The following is a 27,628-nucleotide window of genomic DNA, read 5'->3' on the forward strand; positions in this document are numbered from 1 at the left end:
GTTGCGCACATTATTCGTCTTCATTCTCTCTCATACGTAGGGCGAGAAAAAGAAAGAATTAAATTAATTTATTTTGATATTTATTATATTTTATATTATATTTGAGTTGATATAGTTGACAGAGGTTGAGCAAAAGAGAAGAAGGGGCAGAGTAGGGTTTTAATCGTCACTAATCTTACCCTCTGCAACGTACAATTGGAGTTTGAGAGAGAGAGAAACAAAAACAAAATCAGAAACCCTTCTTTTTCTGTTTCTTCTCCTTATTTCTGCTTTCAATTTTCGCTGTACTAACCCTAGCTTCCTCAACACTCACTTTGAAACCCTAGCTGCTTCAGCTATGACTCATTTCTGCTGAATTCGCCACTATGTTGCTGCCATTTCAGTTCACAACAGTAAGGTAAGTGGAAGATTTGTTCGTTTCGTTTCTGCATTCTCTTGCGTAATCGTCTCAATCGTCGCTGTTTCCTTTTTCTGTGGCTGTAATCAGGTGCATGCGCGTTGTTTTAGTGTGAAGGAGGAGGAAGAGGCATGGACCGTGCGCTTCTCCTCGCGTGCGTGATTTGCGGGATCCTCTTCTCGGTGTTAGGGTTGGCTTCATTCTTCATCCTTTGGGCTGTGAACTGGAGGCCCTGGCGAATTTATAGGTATCTCATCTAGATTATTGTTTCTGTTTACCTGTTTTGACTTGCTGCTTTGTGTTTTTTTGTAGTTTTTAGATTGAATTGTCTTGCTGCACTGTTAGTGCTTTTGATTTCCTGCGCCGTTGCTTTCTGTTACTTAAATTAGTGCTTGTTTTTAAGTGATTGATGGTTTGATATTTACTGGCATTGACTGCTGTGTACTACTGTCACTGAAATGGATAGCTTATTAGCTACATTTGTTTGCCAATCTGGGAATTAAGTGTGGATTATTGGAGCGCGTTTTTTTTTTCGGTTTTTATGACGGTCTGGTAAGTATGGTAGTTTGGTGCCAATTTTGAACTGTGAGAGATTTTTTTTAGTGGGAAATCACTGGGGCCTTACGAGTTTGTTTCTACCTTGTACTGTGTGCTCTGCTTTCTTTTACTTTGCACCTCTTTTAAGTAATTTTGTCAGAATCCACGGGAAGATGCATGTTGGTTATGATGTAATGTAACGGCTAATGTGGACTGTAGAGGTATAACTTGGGGGATGGCTTCCATGTTTAGATGAACTGTCTTCAACGTGATATATTTAGAAAATAATATTTTTTATCTATAGATATTTTGGGCTAAAATATAGTCATATTTTATTTGGGCTAAAATAATCTTCAACGTACTTAATTGAATTTCCCTTGTTTCCTTTTTAGAAAAAGGGTCTATCTGAATGGAACTGTAAAATTCTCATGAAACTTATAGTCATATGTATTAGGTTTATAATTTTAGTATGTCTGTTGGAATCTTAAGTAACCGTGCTAGAAATCTGAAGGTATAATAGCATGGTTTATGGTATATTTTTAATGAAATATCATGAATTTGAGATTAAACATAACTTTACATTCCATATATGTGATTTGTATTAATATTAGACGAATTATGTGTAGAGTTGTGGGGTTGAATTATGCCTAAATCCATATTCTAAGATGGCCTTTGAATCTATCATAAATCCATTAGTAGCGTCGGTCACCCATCCTATTATGCATGTACCAAGACCAGTAATGCTGAGTGTGAGGGGATGTATTAGGAAAATTCAAAATCCCATATCGGCTAGAGATAAATCTTGAAAAGAGTATGTAAGTGGGAGACCACCCTCACCTCACAAGTTGGTTTCATATAGTTGGGTTAGACCTTAACCTACATTCTAAGACTTCCATTTAGATTACTCTTTAATTTAGTTCAAGCTGCCAGATTTCATCGGACTACTTGCTTCTTTTTAGGAGGGTAAACCTTAATACAACCATAAGGTGGCTGCGTTGCATTGTGGTAGTCATGGTATAGTTAAGGAAACATCCGCCCCTTGGCGGAAGTAAGGTTGTGTTGTGTGTATATCAGACCTTCCTCATACCCCATAACGATGCGAGCTTGTACATTATGCTGCCTTTGTATTCACCTTTTTAGGGATCTGAATATCATTATGGTACCTAGGAATACTCGAATTGGATACTCAATTATTTTATTTTTTCTATACAAAATTGTAATTTATCAGGGATAGAGTACAAATCAGGAGGGTTAGGAGTCCTTTTAAATTAACTATTACTTTGTCAAAAGAAGCAAGCAAATGCATTGATTACCAAGTTGCTTTAACCTGTGGGATTTGATCTCTAATATGATATTAGAGCATCCATGACAGGAGTTCATACCTTTCCACCCTCATTTTTTTAATAAAGTGTTTAATTTTAGCGTCAGGCAAGATGGGATATAATTTTATATGCTTCAGAGTCAAGCCCAATGGATCTTGTGTGAGGGGATGTTAGATACTTAGACATAAAGCCATAATAAGTTTTCAACGATTAACTGAAGCTTTTAAAAGAGTTCATCCTTGGGAAAGTAATGCAATCCCATTGCATGCCTGATTCTGACCTAAACTCCGATTTAAATCATTGTGACAACTGGAAACATCATGGCCAAACGTGAAACAGAGTTGGTACTGAATAGTGTCCACGGCCACCAAGAAATCTGTGGCCACCAGAGTGACTCTTGCGACCACTGGGGACAGGTTTGGAATTGTTGAACTCAGGGCATTTAGCACCCAAGACAAGGTTTTGTGCAACACTGGTTTGTGATGGTGTTTCCGGAACATGATGAGATTTTACCACATTTACCATATCTGTAGTTTTCTTTTGAAATTTTTGAAGACAAGCCTCTTGCGTTATGACTGGGTATCACTTTATCAAATTGACATTGGATCAAGTCTATTGCTTACCGAGGCAACAATAGTTTCATATTTGTCTGTTGGCTTTTAAATTCATTGAGTTACTCCTTTGGTTCAATTGTATCACAAATTTTAGTGAGAACGGGAAATAGGGGTTGATTCTTAGAAGATACTCAGAATTGGTTGATCTTAAACCATCATGCTTTGAAGTTCTGCGCAAAATTGTTTGGCCTTTGTATTCAGGTGAATGTGGAATTAGGGTTGAATTTTTATATCATAATTGCCATGATCTGTTGCGTCTGATTCAATGCTGTTAAATGGTGGTGTCATGGTGGAATTGTGTGGCGGTTGCCAATTGCTGTATGCAATTTGCAAAGAGAGACTTGCTTTTTGCGCCATATGCCAGAAGTTTTTCCCTTCGCCATGTGTTGCCATCTGCTATTGAGAACACTTACCCAAAAATTGGCAAGCATATTTTGAGTAATTGGCGATTGTAACCAAGAGAGAAGCAACTGGTATTTTACTCCCATTAGATATAGGCTCTTGAGGTGTGATTTGCCTGCTATCTTCAAGTGTGATTTGGTGCAAGTAATGTGGCTTTTGATTGTTGGTTCAACTTACCAGCACCAAATCGACTGAATCTTATATTCATGTTATTTGGCAATAGAGTTAGAAATATAATTGCCATTAACACCGGAGAAGATTCCATAGCAGAGAAAGGTGTTGGTGGATGATGCACTCAGAGGCATCTTGGTTTTAGGGTTTGGGCCAAAAATGAACTCAAACTTACAATGATAAGAGTCCAACTATATATATAGCACCATGGGATTCCTATGAATTAGAAACAGAATTTGTAGACAGTTGTAACTAAAGTTAGTTACTAATGAGCTGGCTGCAGCTGATATACAATAGGAATGCTATACTCATTACAGAAAGTTGCACTGCTCTAATATAAACACACCTTGAAGAAGAAATTTGTGAAGCTAAGAAGAAAAGGATGTCTCGTAAAAGTTGGGTGAAATTATGTTCTAGCTGATTGCCCCAGAATTCTTTTGTGTTTTGTATATTCTGTGTGTATTATTAAAAAGGAATTCCTTGACATTTGTGGTATTATTGGGTAGAAAGAAATAAATATGAACTCATTATTGTCCTGCAGGACAATGATTAGTTAGTATAGTGAAGCAAAGCAAAAAAGAGAAAAGAAAATTGACTACTTTTTATGAGTTTTGATATTGTTTAGCAATTCATAACTTATGTTGATAGTTATTGATGAATTTTTATAATGGAGAAAAATAAAAAGAGAAAAAATATATTGTGGGAGCTTGTACTAGTCCGAGATACAATGAAAGAGAGAAAAGAGTAGAAAACAAGTAAAGGCACCTCTAGGATCCTATACTACAAATAGGTACAACTCAACACAACTTTTTAGTAAAGCCTATTCTTCTCCTTGGTTCTATAATTATAACAATTAATATTATTTGATGAATCCACAGTGATAGCAGCTGGATTGTTGAATGTAACACATTTTTTTTTGGTCGACATGAATGTAACACATAAGGTTGCACTAGGCCTCTTGACTGCTTTTTAATAACAAATAAGTTCAATTTTTTGCTACAATACTTTGTCATCACATAACATATGTTTTGAGAAGAAATACAAGTTGTTTTTATGCTGCTTTTGTCGCGCTATGAAAGTACTCTGAATTTTTGAGACTGTTTTGGGCTTCTTTGCATCTATTGTTATTTATTCGTTTCTATTTCCAGTTGGATCTTTGCTCGGAAATGGCCAAATATCTTGCAAGGTCCTCAACTCCATTTGCTCTGCGGTTTTCTGAATCTTTCTGCATGGGTTGTTGTTGTTTCTCCAATTCTGGTGCTTATAATTTGGGGCTCCTGGTTGATTGTTATATTGGGTCGAGATCTGATTGGTTTGGCTGTGATAATGGCTGGTACTGCTCTTCTATTGGCTTTTTATTCAATTATGCTGTGGTGGAGAACTCAGTGGCAAAGCTCAAGTATGTATTTTATGGCCTATTTGTTATTGCTTACAGTTCTTAAGCTTAATTTTCTATTAAGTTGAAACCCAAATTTCGAAATGCTGTAACTTAGGTAAAAGTTGTTTCTGGTATTACTGTTTCGGAGGATTGTTTTCTGTCAATGATCTTTCATTATTTGAGCAATTGATAGCCTTTGGAAGTGATTTATGTCTTCTGTTTCATGAAAAGTTAACAGAAGAGGGATGAACAGTGACTGCTGTCTTGTAGAGTCTTCTATTTATAAAAGTGCGCAATTTCTAATTAGAGAAATGAAAAAAATTGCACTGGCTTTACAGGCTTCAGTGCAACCTGGTCTAGAGAGAGTTTTGTCAAACTGGATGTGTTGGCAAGTAGTCACAAAGTTGTGATAAATAAAATGAGAACACTGGAACGGCTGTAGGGTGATGATTTTGTATGCCAAATGAAGACATTTTACATTGAGAATTTGCCTAAAAATAGTAACTCGAATAATGTTGTAATAAGTGAAATGAGAACACTGGAACTGCTGTAGGGTGATGATTTTGTATGCCAAATACGGACATTTTACATTGGAAATTTGCCTAAAAATAATAACTAAATAATGTTTATAGAGGATGGCATTCGATGTTGAAATTATGGGGGTTAAAGTGAAGAAATAAAATAGAACAAGTTTCACGAGTAACATGATAATACATGGATACGGCATGTTTACTTCTAAAACACAATTGGGCGTAATATTGTAACACTTACTAACAATGCTCATAGCAAGATTAACATTTGGAGTATCAATAGGTCTAGTCTAGGTGTAGCATTCAACATGATTTGTCTAAGGAATACTCACTGATGAATGGTAATCTTGACTTGACCTTAGAATGAGCAACGCAAGTTCTCTAGAAATACCAGAGATTTCCCTAATTTTGACCCAAAATTGATAAATGATACTTATATTCTTTTAACCTAATGAATACTGGGATGGCTGCTATCTGTAATAAATATTTCACAAATACATGCTTGAGTGAGATAGTGACCTTTGACCTAAAATTAAGCTATCTGCTTCATTACAAGTCAAACCAACTGTTGTAAGAGTTTGTGCTGTCTCAATCGCTTTTTTTGCAACTTCTTTGTTGAGGTTTTTGTGCAAACATGGATTGGTGAAGAATATACCTTAGATGGTCAAAGGGATATGTGAACATATTCATGGCGGTTTTCGGCACATATTGGATTCAAATTGTATTTGTTTTTGAAGCTTTAAAGAGTAAAGTTTAGAATTAGATCCTACTACCCTGTCATTTTTGCTTCTTAGCGTGAATAGAATACCTAATTGTCTTTGAAACAGGTAAAGTTTTTTAAAATGGCATTTTGTTCCCATTCTTTGTTGAGAATGAATGACTAGTTGCAATTAGAATAATCATTTATAGCAATGTAACAAAATACTGAAATTCCAACGTTGAAACAATGATATAGAACCCATAGATTGTGTGCTCTAAACATGAGTTGGAATCCATAGTTAACAGGATCCATCCTTTGATGTTAAGATATGCCAGGGTATTTGACGCCCTATGCCCCAGTCATTTGTGAAAAGATTAGGAGAAAACGAGCTATGGGTGATGTCGAAATTGATAGAAATCATGTAAATCATACTTCACAATAATTATCCTTCTCTCTCTGTTTTTTGCGCAAGCAATACTCTTTTGTTTATGTTTCTACCTTGGAGAATCAGCTGGAGATAGCAATCGAATAAGATTACAGCAAAGGTCATACAGCTGAAAGCTCAAATAAATAGGTTGATGTATCTTCCTCAACTGAGTTAATTCTTGTGGGATTGTGCTCTCTTAGAAAGTAGTCATATGCTTAACTCATCCTCACAGAATCGGTTTGTACCAATTTATATGCTATAATTTGGTCATATTGCTATTCATTCTGAGATTTCCAACATATTCATGTTGAGGATTGGAGATCTCTGAGCGTAGGGATAAATATTCATGGGTGGTCCAATAGTGGGTTGAATAATATTTTAGTTGATATGGGATTTCCAACATGTTCAATAGTTATTATTCTGTCCGAAGCGTGGGCATTTGAACTTTTTGCAGTCTGAGCTTGATATCCTATTGCATTTGTTGTCTAACCAAAGTTGGCCTTTTGCTCCTATTTCATTTTGAACAGCAGTGAAATAAATTGCTTATAAATAGGTATTTTGTTACGTATAGTATAATGAGCACCAGAGAATGTTCTTTGATTAGGTCTTCAGTCAAATCCATTTATTGTTTGGAAATTGTACTTGTTGTCAGGTGCATAATTTTTTTTTTTTTTTTTTTTTTTTCTGTATGTTCTTTTCAGTGCCTAAGTTGTATTAATAAGTGAATGACATGTCCAAAAACAGCTATGATGTAGAAAGTAGACAAGAAGAGTATATTTTACCTGGTTTTATGTAGATATTTAGTATGTTGGGCATCTTATGGTTTATTTATTTTCATTGATGTTGTAGTTGTTATGGCCAATGTTTACATTTTTCTTTGACAGGGGCTGTTGCAATCCTGCTTCTTTTGGCTGTTTCTTTACTCTGTGCGTACGAACTTTGTGCCGTATATGTTACAACTGGATCACGAGCGTCTGACCGCTATTCTCCATCTGGTTTCTTTTTTGGAGTCTCTGCAATCGCTTTAGCAATCAACATGCTATTTATCTGCAGGATGGTTTTTAATGGTATGCTTTTGAATTACTTAGTTCATTTATAAATTGCTACTTTATTAAAGGATAGGATATGTTTTTGATTGTTGTTCACTATAATCATTTTCAATGTAGTGCATATGTGAAGAAAGTTTCCAATAGCTCCTAGTCCTTTTCAATGTTGTCCCTACTGTTTATTTGAGAGAGATTTTTCTCTCTCTCTTTTTTGTTATACTGTATTCTCTTATCTGTTAATCAATTGTAACTGACAGGATAGGTGATCATTTCCTGATCTTTACGCAGGCTTGTGTAATAGAGAATGACCTTACCTATCAATGTATTATTGTAATTCATAATCAATAATGGGGTCTGTTTGGGGAAGTTTCTCCATGAATACTTATAGAAGAGAAAAATAAAAAGAAAAAGTTAGATAGGAGAGTTTCTACAAATTAGCTTATGCTTAAGCTAATTTTAGTTTATGAAGAAACTAATTTTAATTTTTCTTATTTTTCTGTCCTAAAGTGTTTATCTAGTACACATCCAAACAGGTCTACACTTTTATTCTTTCTATTTTAATAATTGTCATAATATTGTGATATTGAAATTGAGTTACCTTAAAGTACAAGGATCAAATTTAAAAATTACTGCTATCTAGTGACAAAAAATGTTGTATTTTTTCTCCCTACTTGCACAACACTCAGTTTTAATTTGGTACCCTTCATTGTGTAACAACTTCAGTAGATAGTGATATTATAACCGTAATAAGTATATTCCTTTATGATATAGATGGTTTCACAATGTATTTATACTGCTTTTGGCTTGATTCTATTTTGTTCTTTTGTTTTTTGTTATTTAAATATTCTTAATAGCATTATTCATTGTAGGGAATGGCTTGGATGTGGATGAGTATGTGCGAAGGGCATACAAGTTTGCTTATTCAGATTGTATTGAAGTAGGTCCTGTGGCATGTTTACCTGAACCCCCAGACCCTAATGAGTTGTATCCTCGGCAATCTAGGAGGTTTGTTCTAGTTCTTGTTCTCATTGTTGACTATTGTAGTGGACACAGACAGTTATAGGCTCTAATTACATTGGCAGACATATATTTTGCTCTTATTTTCATACACCTTTTAATGCTTTTCATTAATGGAGTCTTGTTTTGGCTGAATAATGAATCTTTAATTTTGCTTCGGAAATACTTGTCCGTATTCAATAATATTCCATTAAGATATTGTAGGTCTTGTTCTTCCAAGTTAATATTGTTTTTGTTTTTGTCTTTGTAGGGCTTCCCATCTTGTACTGCTCTACCTTGGCTCACTATTTGTTCTGCTAGTATACTCCATCCTGTATGGTCTAACAGCTAAAGAGGAGAATTGGCTTGGAGCAATTACATCAGTTGCTGTTATTATTCTTGGTGATTTAATTAGCTATTTTTGCTATTATAATATTTTAATAGTTAACAGGAAAATTCTTGTGCACTTTTCAGATCTGTTTATTTGATTTTCTGCCTTTTCTATGCATTTCTTGTACTGTAGACTGGAATTTGGGAGCTTGCCTGTATGGTTTTCAACTTCTTGACAGTCGTGTTGCAGCACTGTTTATTGCTGGAACATCCCGTGTGTTTCTTATCTGTTTTGGAGTACAGTATTGGTTAGTTTTTTTACTTTGAAATACGACCTTTTCCTCTCTACAATTGCATGTATTATTGGTTTGTTGACTTATCTCTACTTTGCTGTCACAGGTATTTAGGGCACTGTATTAGCTATGCTGTTATGGCAACTGTACTACTGGGAGCGGCTGTTACTCGCCATTTGTCAGCCACTAACCCATTGGCTGCAAGGAGAGATGCTTTACAAAGCACTGTAGTTCGGCTGAGAGAAGGTTTTCGTAAAAAGGAGCACAACAGTTCATCTAGCTTTTCCGAGGGCTGTGGCTCAAGTATGAAAAGAAGTAGTAGTGTTGAAGCCGGTAATCTTGGTAATGTAATTGAAGCTGGCAGAGCTATGGTTGCAGTTGATGGGAGCAATTGGAATAATGTCCTGTCTCAAGCTGCTAGTTTGCCAGATGGAATCAATAGTGATAAAAGTATAGATAGTGGAAGGTCAAGTTTAGCATTACATAGCAGCTCTTGTCGGTCAGCTGTTCATGAGCCAGAAGTTGGAATGCCATCTGATGATAGAAATTTGGAACACAACAATTCTTTGGTGGTTTGTTCTAGTAGTGGTCTTGATAGTCAAGGGAACGACTCCAGTGCATCACACTCTGCAAATCAACAAACACTAGATTTGAATTTGGCTCTTGCTTTCCAAGAAAGATTGAATGACCCTAGGATTGCAACTATGCTTAAAAGAAGGGCAAGACAAGGTGACCGAGAACTTAGTAGTTTATTACAAGATAAAGGATTGGATCCAAATTTCGCCATGATGTTAAAAGAGAAGAGTTTAGAATTGGATCCAACTATCTTGGCATTGTTACAAAGAAGTAGCATGGATGCAGATAGAGATCATAATGAAAATACTGATAATGCCAGTGTTGACAATACCATACCTAATCAAATTTCACTATCTGAAGAACTGAGGTTACACGGGCTTGAAAAGTGGCTTCAGTTGTGCAGACTTGTATTGCATCACATTACGGGTACTCCAGAACGAGCATGGGTTTTGTTTAGTTTTATTTTCGTACTTGAAACCATCATTGTTGGCATATTTCGTCCAAAAACTATCAAAATAATCAATGCAACACATCAGCAGGTGAGTCCTGAGTCCCTCCCCCTCACAATATTCTGCTTTGTTTTGGGCAACTGAGATACAGTCTTTTATTTCTAGAAGTCTGTTATCTTTTAGGATGATCATGGGGTTGGAATTGTTTAATTGTAATTGTCAATGTTACAATGCTCATCTTGATATTTCTGAACATTGATTGCTTGCAGTTTGAATTTGGATTGGCGGTGCTCCTGTTGTCTCCTGTCATATGTTCAATCATGGCTTTCCTTCGATCCCTTACGGCAGAAGAAATGTCCATGACATCAAAACCGAGGAAGGTACTGTATTTTCTATTATTTGGATCAACAAGGCAATTGGCTGAAACTAATATTTGCTATGTCAACTTGACTAATTGGTCTAAATTTGTTCTTCATAATAAAGGAAGTACATCTGTTGCTTTACAGTGTTTTTAGTTTTGGTGCTGACAGATGTAATATTCTTGTTCCGCACATATATTAGCTTGACATGAGAGAGGGCTAACGTTTACTGGTGCTGTAATGATACCACTTTCTTGGCTGTAAATTCTCCTGGAGTGGGAGTTTTTGGAACGGTTATAATGTGCTAGTTTTCTGGACTGGATTAGTCTTTCTGTGATGGGCTGAGCTGGGTAGTTTGTAATCCAATTCTGTGTTTGAAAACCTGAAATCTCATAAATCTTAATGGTCTCAGTCTCTTTGAATAATTTGACTCCTCTAGTCTCAGAGTTACTCCCATGTCTTGGATGCGACCCTTAACCACTCTAACTCTACTCTCAAATCACTTTGGTATGATGAGGGGCTGAAGCTTTATTTATTTATTTATTTTTAAATCCATAATTTGAGCTCATGCTGGGTCTATACAAAGTCTTTTGATTGTTTGATTCTAATTCTTTTTCTCTTTTTGCTTTTCGTAATTGCTATCAAATATAAAAACATTAATTATTAATAATATAACTTTTAAGTAATTATTTCAATTCTTAAATTTTGTTTGTGAGGTCTTACCTCTGATGTTGCAATTTGTTTCGTCACAATTTCCCATCTTTCATCCTAAGTAGGACATGGATTTTGACAACCCTGCATCTTGGTTTCCACTTGGAATTAAGTTACAAATTTACATGTATTTGCTGAAGCTGTCAGAGCTTTGTGGTCAGACTGCTCATGAAGATTGATGGCTCATTGAATCGCCCATTGATCCCAGTAACGTCCCGTCTTCTGTTAAATAACGATGACATTCCAGTGTTATCGATATCGGATAATGGAAAATATCTGCAACCCCAAAAATTCTTATGAAAATATATCAGAAGCCTCACAGGTTTTAAAAAAAAGACAATATATACATATAAGATAATTTAAAAATATGCATAAATATAATTATAATGCAAAAATAATGAAAGACAACCATAATTAATAATAATATCATGTGTAGAAATTCAAATAAATAACAATAAAATCATATCAAGGCACCACAAATTTCAGGTTCAAGACTTAGAATAACAACAGAACATAAGTTACATGTCCGAAATTTCTAATTATTTGACTTCTTCAATCCGAATAATTATCTTCAGACTTTGGTCAAAGTTAAGTAAATTGAATGAGAAAAGAGGACTTGCAATCAGTGGCAGGAATGTGACTGTGTGACAGTGGCTGCACTGCAGAGCAACGTAAGGAGGCTGCTGGGTGAGGTGCCTTAGATTAAACTTGTTGTAATTGTTTAGGTTTGAGGCCAGGTTGTCTGGCCCAACCCTTTTTAAAAAAGGCGCTTGGGCTGATACATTACTGTATCCTGCCTGGAAAATAAAATGAGAAGAGAGAAAATTAAATGAAACGAGAATAGAGAAAATCAGGGTTTTTAGTGCCTTGTGTTGGGTCGTTTCTGGCATGGCTGCTGAGCTTCCACTCTGCCATGAGGTGCCATGCGAAACCTGATTCACCACCATAATGTTGTGGCGGCCAATGGAAAGTCCGTCACAAAAATTCAGTATGGTGCTGCCATGGCTTTTTTTTCGATAACACTGATACCTTCATGGAGATTGAAGAATTACCGATTTCCTTGGGAGTGCTTTTTAGTCAATCATTGTAATTTTATCTAGAATTAGGGATTTTATTTAGACCTCATGTTTGTTTTTTGAAGTCCATTAATTGTTATGTTTGGCCTGGCTATATGTCTGTTGTTGCTTGTGCTGTTAGTGTTACATTTGTTTTACTGCATGCGTATTATTTCATGAAGGTGTCTGATAAAGTATTTGTTTGAAGTTTAAATGAATAACTAGTAACATATTCTCTTTCTTTCCCATTCACTATCTTCAGTATGGTTTTATTGCTTGGCTACTCAGCACTTGTGTTGGATTGTTGCTCTCCTTTTTAAGGTAAGCCACCGAACCCTACTTTTGCTGTAAGTTGTTCATACTTTAAAATTTTGACCTCATTTCTATTGAAAATGTTTACAATAAAAAAAAATTCTTTGTCATGATTGTAATTGAGACATTAACGATTTCATTTATTTAATTTAATGATACAAAAATTAAAAATATTAAAATCAGGCCATCATCTAATTTGCTTATTCTATGTGAAAGGCTTTTTTCTATCAGCATAACTGTTTTCCTACTTATGTGTTTTAATATAATTTTTGCAGCAAATCATCTGTTCTCCTTGGTATATCCTTGACTGTACCACTAATGGTAGCATGTCTTTCTGTTGCCATTCCCATATGGATTTGTAATGGGTACCAATTTTGGGTTCCCCATGGAAATTGTACCGGAAGTGCTGGAAATGACCAAATTCCTCAAACAAAGAAGGTTGGACCTAATGCCTATCCTATTTACTATAGGGGGGATGTCTATAGTTTTATCTCTAACTTGTGCTTTCTACATACAATATATATAATAATAGAATAGTTAAAAGCTAATGGTGTTTGCTAGAATATGATTGTAATTTAAAATATTATGCTTCAGGATGGGTGAAATCGTAAATGATGCGTTGAACAATTAGCCTGTGACAGTATATAGAACATTTAATGTTGTTGCTGAACTGCAATCATTTTTTCCTTTTTGGTATAATCTTATTATGTGCAAACCAATACATGATATTTGGTAGAGGAAAGATGGTATAGAAATAATGTATTTTTTCAAATAGAACTTAGTGGAGCTAAACACTATGATAAGTACACTGGCACTTTTCTGCAGCGTGAATTTCTAGTTATATTGTTTTATTTCTATTTTTGTTTATAAAAATGTAATATTAAAAGGGCCAGAAGATGTCATTTAATTATTTTCTGGGGGCACGGGTAGTGGTGGTCATAAAACATTACACATCTTAAAAAATAATTAAATTAAGAATCTGAAACAAAGAACTGAAAGAAGCTGCCTTTGTTTGGTTATCTAATGAGAGAAGTGAAATGGAATTGGACTTGAGATGGTACAGAATGGAACGAAGTTACCATTCCATTGTTTGTATATATTTTGAACAAAAAACTTGCTGGTTCCCTTTCATTCTTCTAAAATTGGAAGGGAAGAAGCAAAGGGTATTACTTGGAATGGAATGGACATTCCATCCGGTTCCATTCAGTTTTAAACAATTCTGACATAGGAGCTTACTTTGAGTTCATTTTTATTATACTTCATTTCATCTTATTTTGAACAATCCAAACAGTGAAACATAGTATTGTTTCATTCTGATGCACTCCTTATGTCCCTTTGGACCCATACAACATAAAAAATGAAGCGGAATCTATATAATCTCTTGGAAATCCTTAAAGCAATCAAGAGCAGTGTACCAGACTTGAAAACAATGCTTGACATTTTATTTGGGATGTTGTAGTTTCTTACATCTTTCTATCTGTCACCGTCTTGTGTGAAACACAGTTGTAACATTTTTATGCTCACGTATTGTCTTGTGGTAATTATATAAAAATTTCTATGTTTGAGTGACTTTTGTCATACAATCTTATTATGATTTGGTCCAAAACTTGCTAGATGTTAATTTGCAAAGAAGCACATATTTTAGCTTATCATATTCTAGATTGGGAGATTTTAATTCATGCATTTGTTTCCTAGGTGGTGTGTGGTGCAAATGTTGCTCTTTTTTCTGTCAAGTTAAAAAATTCCTTTTCAATGTTTAAGCTTGTCTTGTTCTTATTACAGGGTATTGTTCTTATTATCTGTATGTCAGTATTTATTGGATCTGTACTGGCTTTGGGAGCAATAGTTTCTGCGAAGCCTTTAGATGATTTAAGATACAAGGGATTGAATGGTGATCCAAAAGTTTTGGGCTCCCCTTACACATCATATGTTTTTCTTGGCTGGGCAATGGCATCTGCAATTGGTTTAGTTGTTACTAGCGTGCTACCAATAATTTCATGGTTTGCAACATATCGCTTCTCCCTTTCCTCTGCTATCTTTATTGGGCTTTTTGCAGGTATTTTATCTGTCTCTACAAATCCTCTCATACTCCCCACCTAATGAGCAAAAATATGATAATTGCTTCTGTTATTGGTGGTATGTAATTATTTATTTCTATAATCTTTTTCTTGCTGCAGTTATCCTTGTAGCATTTTGTGGGGTGTCTTATGTAGAAGTTATCAAAACCAGGGATGAACAAGTTCCAACAAACGGTGATTTTTTAGCCGCTTTACTTCCTTTAGTCTGCATTCCAGCAGTGCTGTCACTCTGCTGTGGATTACTTAAGTGGTAGGCTAAACTTTCTTGTATTTGTAAATTTATCTTTATGGTAAATTGATACAGTTGTCATTTTTTTTGTTTGACAGCTGTCTGATATTTTTAAAATGCCTATTTTCAGGAAAGATGATGATTGGAAACTTTCTCGTGGTGTATATATCTTTGTTATAATTGGTCTTTTTCTTCTGCTTGGTGCTATTTCAGCTTTGATAGTTGTTGTCAAGCCATGGACTGTAAGTGGAATTCAATTCAGTGTTGAACTCAATGTCTCTTTAACTTCACCTTACCCATGGTCAAACTTCTTTTGCTGAAACTCTTTGTATTGCAGATTGGGGTAGCATTTCTTTTGATTCTTCTCCTTATGGTGTTAGCAATTGGAGCCATTCACCACTGGGCATCAAACAATTTTTATTTGAGCCGGACACAGATGGTCTTTGTTTGCTTCCTTGCTTTTCTGTTGGCTTTGGCAGCATTTCTTGTTGGATGGTTTGAAGGTGGTAGAGAAGTCCATTATATTGACATTGCTATGCGTAGCTTAGTAGACATTGGCTGATCTGTTAACATTGTCTTTTTTGTGCTCTTTTCTCAGGCAAACCATTTGTTGGAGCATCGGTTGGTTATTTTTCTTTTCTTTTTCTTCTTGCCGGACGGTCGCTGACTGTGAGTTATTCTAATTTTCAATCTTATAATATCCATCTGTTGAATCCCTAATTCTGTAATGCTTCTTCAGTTCATTGTTATTTTGCTCAGAGGTTAATTTCTTGTGCTTTTTCCCCTATTCCCCAGGTTCTGCTTTCTAATCCCATTGTTGTATATTCTCCTCGAGTTTTGCCAGTGTATGTGTATGATGCTCATGCTGATTGTGGAAAGAATGTCAGGTTTATGACCACACTCTAAACATGATTACTATTGTTTTTAAATATCGATTAATGTTTTCTTTGAATGTAGATGTTATCTAATTATTACTTAATGTATCCACTGCCTTTATCTGCTATGTACAGTGTGTCCTTTCTTATGCTATATGGGATTGCCCTGGCAACTGAAGGCTGGGGGGTTGTTGCAAGTTTAAAGATTTATCCACCCTTTGCTGGTGCGGCTGTATCAGCCATTACACTAGTTGTTTCATTTGGGTTTGCTGTATCTCGTCCTTGCCTAACTCTTAAGGTTTGTGAACTCATTGCGATCAATCCTGACTTTTTAAGCTACTTCAAATTTAAGTGAATGGATTCACAAGAATGAAAGTAGCACAAGGACGAAAGTGTGCTATGTTTGTTCTACTGGAGGTTCTAACCTTTGTATACTGTACAGATGATGGAAGATGCTGTACATTTTCTCAGTAAAGAAACTGTTATTCAAGCAATTGCTAGATCGGCTACAAAGGTGAGTAAATTTACTGAAAAGATTACTGGCCCTATTTTGCCAATATGTTTAATTTATTCTTGTGCTTCTAGCCTTGTTTGGAGTAATACTCAACAACTTTTATATGCCTGTGCATGTACCTAAAACATTTAATTCTTTACAGAAACAAAATAATTGTTAAAATTTAGTTTACTTCTCTGAAGTTAAATACTTTTGCTAATTTTCTAAGATATTTTTACACTGATCATAGATATGTGACATAAGTGTTTATTTTATAGTATTTGTTAGACGTAACCAGCTTAGCCCATACATTTTGTATGTTTCTTATCTATAAATGCATAACCCTATGTGTTCATTATAAGGGATTAATCCTGTACCTCTTTTTTACTTTATTTTCACATAGTATCTAGAGTTAGGGTAAAATCCTTGACTTCTTGGTGGGTTCACCAAGAAGTCAAGGATTTTCTGTTGCCATTGCTGCCTTGTCGCTGTTTGTGGAATGTTGCACCTCTGTTCAGATCGTACCCCCAGGCGACCACCATGCTGCGGCAATCAAAGCTTCGACACGCCTCTCCATGCCTGATTACCAGCATCGGGATAGCCTTGTGATGCTTGTTCTGGTTTTGCCCTTGTCATCTGAAGTTCGTTTGCTTTTTTTAGGGTTTCTCTCTCCATCCATTGAAGAATTAGATGGAACTAATTATGATACTTGGGCATCAAACATTAAACTATACCTTAAGAGTTAGGGTTATGTTGATTATCTTACCCATTGTGTGGCCACTATTGCTGAAAATGTGGTTTCTCATTTGTTTAAAATTGATGTTCAATTATGCATTGTTCTCAAGACTACTATTCACTCATCTTTAAAACAAAATATTTTGTGCTTATGAGACATCTTCAGAAGTTTGGGAACAAGCTAAATCATTGATCACCAATGATACTCAACGTCATTATTGTGTTTGTCAAAATCTCCCCAATATTTGGGTAAAGTTCATGCTCTTCTCCTCGACTCAAATGAGTTATTGCCTCCTACCTGCACTCTTTCTCAAGAATTCGTGCAAAGGTCAAAGTTCTTCATGTTATTGGCTTTTCATGGACTTTCTGATGATTATTCACATGTCCGTAGATTTTGGGATCCTCAGTTGTGTCTAATTTTACTTCCACTTTTTGCACCCATGTGTGCGAGGTAAGCCAACCACCGATATACCTGCTTCTGTTGATGACTCTTCCACTTTGGTATTTCAGTGTGATGATCGCAACTGCTTTCACAAGTCTGGCAAAGGGCATTGTCACAAGCTAGGCCACAAAATTGATGTGTGTTATGCCTTACATGGTTGTCCTCCTTGATCTGGTGCAGTTGTGCAAACTGCTCCTTTGCAACTGTCTACTTTGGATCCTACTTCATTTGATACCATAGGACAACCTCCTATTTTCAATGAATTTCTCAAATGGTATGAGAATCGTCACAACTCTAGTACTACTGCTACTGTTGCACACACTAGTACATCTTTTGTTGGCCTCACTCACTCCAATTCTCTTGGCTCTTGGGTTCTAGATTCAAGTGCCACATATCACATTACTGGTGACAAATCTTTTTTTTTCTTCTCTGTCTACCTCGGGTTATTTACCTTTTGTAATGGGCTTAGCACATAACTTTGTGTATTCATTATATACAAGGGATTTATCCTGTGCTTCTTTTTACTTTATTTTCACAGTATTATATACCAACATTCTGTTGTGAAATACTCATGTCTCACATTGGCCAGAGATAGTGCCAATTTGCCAAAAATAATATTTAAGTGGGGTAGAGTTAGACTCAATACTCAATCATCTTACAAGCTGGTTGTGTAGGACTGGGTTAGACTCAAAATGCAATATTACTAATGTGATAGTCCATTAAAAGGGTATTAAAAAATTCACATGTCATATTATCAACCCACCTAGACCAATAACGTTTGGTGTGAGGGAGTGCAACGAGAAAACACAAGTCTCAGTGGCTAGAGATTGCGCCAAAATACAACATATGAGTGGAGTGCAAACCTCTAATGTACAAGCCTGGTTTTGTGGGGTTTAGTTAGGTCCCAAGACAGTTTTTGAAATTTTTAATGCTTCTTTATAATACTTGTTTTATATTCTGTATTATTTTTGAAAAATCAATTTATGGAATACTTTTCTGGATCTGTTAATGTTATTGTTTGAAAAGAATTCTCCCAATTGTCAATGTAATTAAACTGGAAATTAATGATATTCATTGCAGACCAGAAATGCATTATCTGGAACCTACTCAGCTCCACAGAGGTCAGCTAGTTCTGCTGCACTTTTGATTGGAGATCCTACCATTATGCGTGATAGGGCAGGAAATTTTGTGCTTCCAAGAGCTGATGTGATGAAATTGAGAGACCGCTTGAGAAATGAAGAATTAGTTGCTGGTTCATTCTTTAGTAGACTAAGATACCAAAGGACATTTCGCCACGAGCCAACTAGTGATGTGGATTATAGAAGAGTAATGTGTGCTCATGCGCGAATTCTGGCACTAGAAGAGGCCATTGACACTGAGTGGGTGTACATGTGGGACAAGTTTGGAGGTTATTTACTCTTGTTACTTGGTTTGACCTCTAAGGCAGAGCAAGCACAGGTAATGAATTTCTAGTTTTGTGTATGGTGGATTATATCTAGTTATTTTCTGTGACAATGTTAATCCTTTATCTCTGGCAGGATGAGGTTCGTTTGAGACTTTTTCTTGACAGCATTGGATTTTCTGATTTAAGTGCTAAAAAAATAAAGAAGTGGATGCCAGAAGATCGTAGGCAATTTGAAATCATTCAGGAGAGGTACTTTTCTGAATATCTAATTAATACACATAGTAGCTTGACCCAATCGTTTCTGTCTAAATGTTTTCTTATGAATTTTATAGTTACATAAGAGAAAAGGAGATGGAAGAGGAAGTTTTCATGCAGAGGCGTGAGGAGGAGGGGAGAGGGAAAGAAAGGAGGAAGGCCCTACTTGAAAAAGAGGAACGTAAATGGAAGGAGATAGAAGCTTCTTTGCTATCCTCCATTCCTAATGCTAGCAGCAGAGAGGCGGCTGCCATGGCAGCTGCAGTGCGTGCAGTTGGAGGTGATTCTGTCCTAGATGATTCTTTTGCTCGAGAGAGGGTTTCAAGCATTGCTCGTAGAATTCGTGCTTCACAGTTGTCTCGGCGTGCACTTCAGGTTCATTAATTGTCTTTTATATTTATTCTGAATTCTGATAGTATTTGGTAGGGATATTTTTGCAAATTTTCTAACGGCTTGTTTAATTTATTTGAGGGCATTCATCGGGATTAGAAAGTAATTTAATGGAATGAGCATCCTCTTTTTCATTCTGTGGCATAATTAATAATGGAGTGGTGGAAAATGTATTGCTAAAGTAAATATTTTATTTTATTGTTAGCTGGTATTTGGTCACCTTTTTAAAAAAAAAATGTAAATAGTGCTTTCTATCCTCGAAAGTAGTAAAACAATTTTAAAACTTTTTTTAAATCAATGTTATTTTATGTAAAAAAACTGATGTGATTTTATTGAAATAATTTTTTAAACATAGCAAGTCTATACCATTGATAAACACAACTTTTTAATTCAAATATATATTCTTTGAAAAATGTTTAGAAGAAAAAGTGTTAATTTTATAATGTTCATTTGTTCTTCAGGTATATGTTTATCAATAGATTGTCTTTGTTAATTAAACCAACTTTCTTTGATAGGTACAAACAATCAACAAAGACTAAATGGAAGATATTAAGAATGAAAATATTTGTATTCGATTCAGATCCTGGTATATTCTGTGTACAATAGTACAAAGGATAAAGACTCCTAAAAAGTTTGAGGAATGTCTAATCTCCCAGACCAAGCCTAATTACATAGTACATTCTACAGAACCTTCCCTGATTTACTGTAAACCCACATATACTCCCCTCATACTATGTGCCAGGTTGCCAGTTAGTTCTCTCTTTCCCTTCCAAAACTAATTTCGTACTTTGCACAGTTTACATCTCATTAAATATACCTTCAATGATCTTGACCTTTGGGCTGCATTCTTATTCTTTTCCTAAGTATTCAGTAAACTTCTGATCTATTCCATACTTGTTCCATTCTCAGCAGCTCATTCAGCTAACTAAATTTTCTTTATAGTAATAATAATCTATATTTAAAATTTCTGCAACGAGCACACCTTTATCTCTGACTGGTGGATGATTCACCGAAAAAGATGATGGAAAATTATTCTTTTAGATTTTAATTAGAATTCACTGATAGTATAAATGTTGTCACAGTTATATTGTTGGTTTTTGTAATATTTACTTAGTAAGTCATGTTTAAGGTGACTTTGAAATGACTCACAGTTTATAAGTCTTTATACATTATATGAAAATTATACTTATTTTTTTATTTGTGTTTATAAACAATTCATTCCTCCTGAGATTACTTAAGTCAGTGAATTTATTGTATCTTTGCAGACAGGAATGACAGGTGCCATATGTGTTCTTGATGATGAGCCAACAGCCAGTGGCAGGCATTGTGGTCCGATTGATTCCAGTCTATGCCGAAGTCAAAAAGTTAGCTTCTCTATTGCCTTGATGATACAACCTGAATCTGGTCCTATTTGTCTCTTGGGTACTGAGTTTCAGAAGAAGATATGCTGGGAAGTTCTTGTGGCTGGATCTGAACAAGGTATTGAGGCTGGACAAGTTGGGCTTAGATTGATTACTAAAGGTGATAGGCAAACCACTGTTGCAAAGGAGTGGAGTATCAGTGCAACAAGTATTGCAGATGGAAGGTTTGGTCTTTGTCTTTATTTTTATGTATGTATAGTATAATATGTTGTCTTCTGAAATTCAGGTTCACGAGTCAGAGTCTTCTTTGTATTTTTACTGTCTGTTGCAGTTTGTGTTAAACAATATTCTTAGTTTAAAAACATGCTATTCAAATTTAATCTTAAAGCAATTTTGCATTCTTCAAATATTGTTAAGTCTGTTTGCATCAAAAACATGCTATTCAAAATCAATCTTAAAAGACTCAAGTCTGTTTGCATTTTTCAATCTCTGCCATCTAGCTTCCTTGAAATGCACAAGATTATATTTATCTTTAAATACTGTTAGGACTGACTTTTGTGATTTGGCCAGAGTCAATTTACAAATGTGAACAAACTTTATATTGCACGAGTATTTTGGAACACAGGAGGACTAAAATTCTTAATAGTTCTGTCTAGTCCATGTTTTTTCATTTTACATAATATTATTTCAGGTTCTAACATCTTAGTGTGTTAAATATATTGCAGGTGGCATATTGTAACCATGACAATTGATGCCGATTTAGGTGAAGCAACCTGTTATTTGGATGGTGGATTTGATGGATACCAGAATGGATTACCATTGTGTGTGGGTAGCAGCATTTGGGAAGAGGGGACAGAAGTGTGGGTTGGTGTTAGGCCACCAACAGATATTGATGCATTTGGTAGATCAGACAGTGAAGGGGTTGAATCTAAGATGCATATCATGGATGCTTTTCTATGGGGAAGGTGCTTAAGTGATGATGAGGTTTCTTCTCTCTATACTTCATTGGCTTCAGCAGACTTTGGTGCACTTGATTTCCCTGAAGATAATTGGCAGTGGGCTGATTCACCTTCTAGGGTATGCTGCTGCTTCATCCTTTCCTATTACTCCCTTATTGTATGAAAAAAGATGTAATTGAAATTTTAAAATCTTGATTTCCCTGAAGATAATTGGCAGTGGGCTGATTCACCTTCTAGGGTATTCTGCTGCTTCCTCCTTTCCTGTCACACCCTTCCTTTATGAAAAAAGATGTAATTGAAATTTTAAAACCAATATATTTATATATTAGAGAAACTGAATAAGCTGTTAACAACACTGTCAAGTTCTATAACATGTGGAACATGCATCTTATCATTTACCATTGAGAAATATAAATAGTATAGCAAGTGGTATTTTGGCTAACACATTTACTTTGGCAAATTTTATTAACACATCTTCTGCCTAGGTTGATGGCTGGGACAGTGATCCTGCCGACGTAGATTTGTATGACAGAGATGATGTAGATTGGGATGGACAATATTCTAGTGGGAGGAAAAGAAGGTCAGAACGTGATGGCATGGTGGTGGATATTGATTCGTTTTCGAGGAAGTATAGGAAACCTAGAATAGAAACACAAGAAGAGATTATTCAACGGATGCTATCTGTAGAATTAGCCATCAAAGAAGCTCTCTATGCTAGAGGAGAGACACAATTTACTGATCAGGAATTTCCTCCCAATGATCACTCATTGTTTGTGGACCCTGCAAACCCCCCTGCAAAGTTACAGGTATTTTTCCTTATTAATTTATATCTTTTGGTCTGCTGTATTTCCCCCTGTAAATGTTTGGTGTATACAGGTTGTTTCCGGGTGGTTGAGGCCAAATGATATTGCCAGACAAAACCATTTTGACTGTCGTCAGTGCTTATTTTCAGGATCACCAAATCCTTCAGATGTTTGTCAGGTCTCATGTTTTACAGCTCACTTGCAAAAATTTGGAAATAAATGTTTTTATTGATAGTATTTAGGTTTTTCTAGGTATTAATTGTTATGTACATTGAACAGGGCCGTTTAGGTGATTGTTGGTTCTTGAGCGCTGTTGCTGTTCTCACAGAGGTTTCATGTATATCAGAGGTAATCATCACTCCAGATTACAATGAGGAGGGAATTTACACTGTTCGCTTCTGTGTTCAGGTAATAAGCATATATCACCAGATTTAATTCAGTTCCTTTTTATTTATCTCTTTCATTCTGTAACTGGATAAAGAATGTTTTCCCAATAAATTGCAATTGTTACTATGTCTTGAAGCCTAAGATAGTAATCCGTTGGTTTCTACTTTGTCTTTTCTACGTAATGAGAGAGATTATTAATGTGAATGGTAAAATCCTTCTTATTCGTATGTTGACATTCAAAATGGTAATGAAAGTTGAAGAATTCTTTTGATTTTTTTTGGTTTTGCTGTTTTGCCTAAACAAATTATTTGTTTGTGGAGCAGGCTTAAGTTAAAGTTATGGTGGGTAGGGAGTGGGGGACTATTCTGTTGATAAATTGTTTTCAAGATATAAAGTTAATTAAAAAGATTCAAGAGATAATTCGTCAGTTATACGTACACCTGATTCTGAAAACTCAACCAATTTTGTTCTAAAATTTTATTTATTGTGACTTATAAAATTCTTATAATATTTCTGTTCATTACTATAAGAGCTCTAGTTGCATGTTGTTCGGATATGCTGTTATTTCCTTATTTTGGCAACTTAGTTATTTGCATATTTTGGTTTATGGTATCTAGGGTGAGTGGATTCCGGTTGTTGTTGATGATTGGATTCCTTGTGAATTACCGGGTAAACCTGCATTTGCTACTAGTAAGAAGGGTTATGAACTTTGGGTCTCTATATTGGAGAAGGCATATGCAAAGTTGCATGGCTCTTACGAAGCACTAGAAGGTGGGCTTGTTCAGGATGCCCTGGTGGATCTTACAGGGGGTGCAGGGGAGGAAATTGATATGAGGAGTGGTGAAGCCCAGATTGACCTTGCAAGTGGGAGATTGTGGTCTCAACTATTGCGCTTCAAGCAAGAAGGTTTTCTCTTAGGCGCAGGAAGTCCATCAGGTTCCGATGTGCACATCTCTTCTAGTGGCATTGTGCAAGGACATGCATATTCAATACTGCAGGTAATGGTTTATATTTATTATACTCCCAGTCCATTTATAGTCCTTCAGTTAGTGACTTTGTAAGCTTGTCAGAGCATTAATCATTGACATTGTTGTTAAATAGTGGTGCCATGGCAGAATGGTATGACAGATTATTCCTCAATTGCCATGGGCAATATATGAAGGTGGCCTGCTATTTTGGCACACCATAGGCCACAATGGCATGTATAGTGAAATTTTGGCTTTCTACCATTGATAACACTGGTCCCTGACATGAAAAAAGGTCTTTTATGATTGAGTAGTCAGGACTTTGATCATGGTTTCAACATGAAGTAGAGCAGAGCTGTGTAGTATTCATGCTTTAAGCCCAGAAGGTTCTTGTGTTAAGAATGTGTTTTTTTATATATTCGTGACTCATGTGCCTTCACCCAACAACTCAATCCTTAGGTGCTTGACTTTATGATTGAGTAGTTAGAAGTTTGATCCTGGCTCTCCTCTCCTTATTCTTATATTTTCCTTAAAAAGTTGAATTTCAGCACAAAGTAGAGCAGAGTTGTGTATTATTCATGCTTTAAGCTCAGAAGGTTCTTGTGTTAAGAATTTTATTTTGTATTTGTATACATTCATGACTGCCAACACCCAACAACTCGATCCTTTTGGTCCTTAATCCTAATGATTTTTAGTGATCTTTCTGCTGTCTTACAATTTTAGGTAAGAGAGGTGGATGGTCATAAACTTGTTCAGATCCGAAATCCATGGGCCAATGAAGTTGAGTGGAATGGTCCTTGGTCTGATTCATCACCTGAATGGTCGGATAGGATAAAACACAAGCTGAAGCATGTTTCGCAGGTAGTTCTTTATGTTTTTCTAATGTGGATCAGTCTATGCTTTGACTCCGTGACATTTCTTCCTCTTTATGATTAAGCAGACTGTTTGCTCAAGGTAGTAATCATTTTATTTTATTCACTTTTTTGGACAGTCAAAAGATGGTATATTTTGGATGTCATGGCAAGATTTTCAGATTCATTTTCGATCAATATATATTTGCCGTATCTATCCGTCAGAGATGCGTCATTCTGTTCATGGACAATGGCGTGGTTACAGTGCTGGTGGGTGTCAGGATTATGATACATGGAATCAAAATCCACAGTTCAGACTGACTGCAACTGGGCAAGATGCATCATTTCCAATTCATGTATTCATAACCTTAACTCAGGTACTATCAATATTTGCCTATCGATTAATGCAATTATTGAAAACAACACTTCCCTTGAATTTCCTTAAAACTTAATTTCATCGTATTTACAGGGAGTAGGATTTTCAAGAACAACTGCTGGTTTTAGAAATTATCAATCAAGCCATGATTCACTGATGTTCTACATTGGAATGAGAATACTCAAAACTCGTGGCAGACGTGCTGCTTTCAATATATACCTACATGAGTCCGTTGGTGGGACAGACTATGTTAATTCTCGAGAAATATCCTGTGAAATGGTTTTGGAACCTGAACCAAAGGGATATACTATAGTTCCTACTACTATACACCCCGGAGAAGAAGCACCGTTTGTGCTTTCTGTTTTCACCAAGGCATCAGTAACTTTGGAAGCTTTGTAGTGCCTACGGATGGGTTACATTACATCTTATATTTTGCCCTCTTGATAAGTTTCTCTGGTTGGCTTCTCGGGACTATGTACATGCGCTACTGGGAGCCCTGGTTGGAACTATTGGGTAATTTTCTTTCTCTCTCCAACAATTTTTTTTCATGCATGTCATCTAACATAAATGATTACGTTTTCACAGTTTGGGACAAGGTAATTCTACAAGGTTGGAGTTTCTTATTCAGAACCTCACATCATGAAGATAGAATTCCTGGTGAGAATTCCATGGCATCTGTCCTAGACAAGGATGGGGTATAGCTGCGCATAAACAGTCTTTGAATCTGATGATTCTGACGTCTTGAACTATGCTTCTGCCAGCTTTGAAGAGGGTTGTCGGGGTGTTTATTGTGTACATAAAAAAGGGTACTATAGGGGTATACTTGTAACCATTTAATCACAGTTGGAAAAGAAATAGCTGAAAATACGTAGGAAATTACTAACACCTGGTTCAAATGGAGGTAAGGAGAGTGTGGAGAGGTATAGTAGTAACAAGCATTAAGTGACTGTAAATGCTGCTGCCGTTTTGATAATTCCAAAAAATTGTACAAACATTAACAATTACCAATTCCCATTTATTCACATTTGAGGAAATTTTGTACAAATATTTTTCTAATCTAATTTTATTTCAAAAGTTATGCACCACTCGTGTAACTTATGTCTCCTTTTTCTTAGTCTTACAAGTAATTCAGAACATGAAGGTGACGTGATTGAATGCATCAATCTTTTGTATTTCTGAGTGTTGTACTTAATCTTTTATGTATCTGGCTCGTAAAGACGAAACATGTCAACCAGCTTCACCCTTACCTCTTTCTGAATGAAATGTGTTTTATATATATTTGAAGCTACATTACATGATCCAGATTAAGAGATGCAAATTGTTATTACTTGAGTGAATCAATATTAGTACCATTCTATTTATTATATACAACTGTTTTTGTAGATAAATATCTATAATACTTTATTGGATATTAAATATTAGATATCTAAATAAACAAATACTACAAACAACAATTCATATTATATAATGCTTATTATTTTATGTTTTAATAAGTTCTTTAAAATATATTTCATAAATATAATTTTATGAGTATGTGACTGAATTTATAATATTTTGTATTATTTTATTTATAATAATGATTCAAGGTGTAGTCAAGAGATAAAATATCATACTTATCTAAAAAGTGTACTTTCCTGATAAAAAAAAAATCTACGTACTTTAATTTTTAATTTAGTTAATATATACACAATAATAATTTAAAATTAAGGACTTTATCTATATCTGTTAGTATTCGAAACTTGTAGAAATTTTATATTTTTTTATAACTTTTACATAATTTTTTAATAAATTTATAGGCATACAACTTTAAAATATAGCAAATAATGTTTAATGAAATTAAATCTTATTTTACTATTAAAATAACATTTTAAAATTATTAACGACTATACCTACTCGATAAAAATCATAATATTAAACTTCGAAAATTTAAAATAAATTTTAATTTTCCAAATATACATTTACAAGTTATTGACAGAAATTTATGTATATTTTAGTAAAACAAGTAAACACTCAAATTTAAATAATTTTATATTTATACTTCGTGTGTGTGTATATATATATATATATTAATTTATACATGTCATATAGGTATTATGTTGGTATTATTATTATTTGAAAACAATGTGCTCAATTAAAATATATTTATTCATTTTATATAATTTTAATATAATTATATTTAATGTGTTACTAAATATTTAATCAAGTACTTATACTAAACTTCTGATAATCAAAATCTTGCTAGCGTACCAAACCCTGAAAATAGTTCAAATTAAGATGAATTAATATAAAAACTGTGTTTTCATTTATCTTTTATCTTCCTTAAAAAGTGGTTAAGTGTTTTTTAAAGGAAAAAAATATTTTAAGGATTTGAAATGTTTTTGTTTTGGTTATCTTTTTTACTTAGAACTTAAAAAAAAGT

At 35.0% G+C, this 27,628-nt stretch overlaps 1 protein-coding gene across 1 annotated transcript; it reads left to right on the top strand.

Moving 5' to 3' along the window:
• DEK1 (calpain-type cysteine protease family) lies at positions 1 to 26,303 on the top strand. Its single transcript, XM_068614150.2, has 32 exons — positions 1 to 397; positions 488 to 644; positions 4,592 to 4,842; positions 7,363 to 7,545; positions 8,394 to 8,529; positions 8,792 to 8,922; positions 9,044 to 9,158; positions 9,250 to 10,258; positions 10,438 to 10,548; positions 12,556 to 12,614; positions 12,881 to 13,043; positions 14,388 to 14,661; positions 14,783 to 14,933; positions 15,043 to 15,154; positions 15,250 to 15,415; positions 15,511 to 15,581; positions 15,708 to 15,799; positions 15,923 to 16,085; positions 16,230 to 16,301; positions 18,538 to 18,915; positions 18,996 to 19,111; positions 19,195 to 19,492; positions 20,773 to 21,092; positions 21,594 to 21,945; positions 22,313 to 22,633; positions 22,704 to 22,808; positions 22,910 to 23,038; positions 23,635 to 24,015; positions 24,706 to 24,843; positions 24,974 to 25,210; positions 25,303 to 25,722; positions 25,795 to 26,303. The coding sequence occupies exons 2-31, from the start codon at positions 529 to 531 to the stop codon at positions 25,606 to 25,608; spliced, it is 6,456 nt and encodes a 2,151-aa protein (XP_068470251.1). The 5' UTR covers positions 1 to 397; positions 488 to 528; the 3' UTR covers positions 25,609 to 25,722; positions 25,795 to 26,303.
• The last annotated feature ends 1,325 nt before the right edge of the window (positions 26,304 to 27,628 follow it).

Source organism: Phaseolus vulgaris, chromosome 2 (assembly GCF_051622355.1).
Source record: "Phaseolus vulgaris cultivar YP4 chromosome 2, ASM5162235v1, whole genome shotgun sequence".
NCBI lineage: Eukaryota > Viridiplantae > Streptophyta > Magnoliopsida > Fabales > Fabaceae > Phaseolus > Phaseolus vulgaris.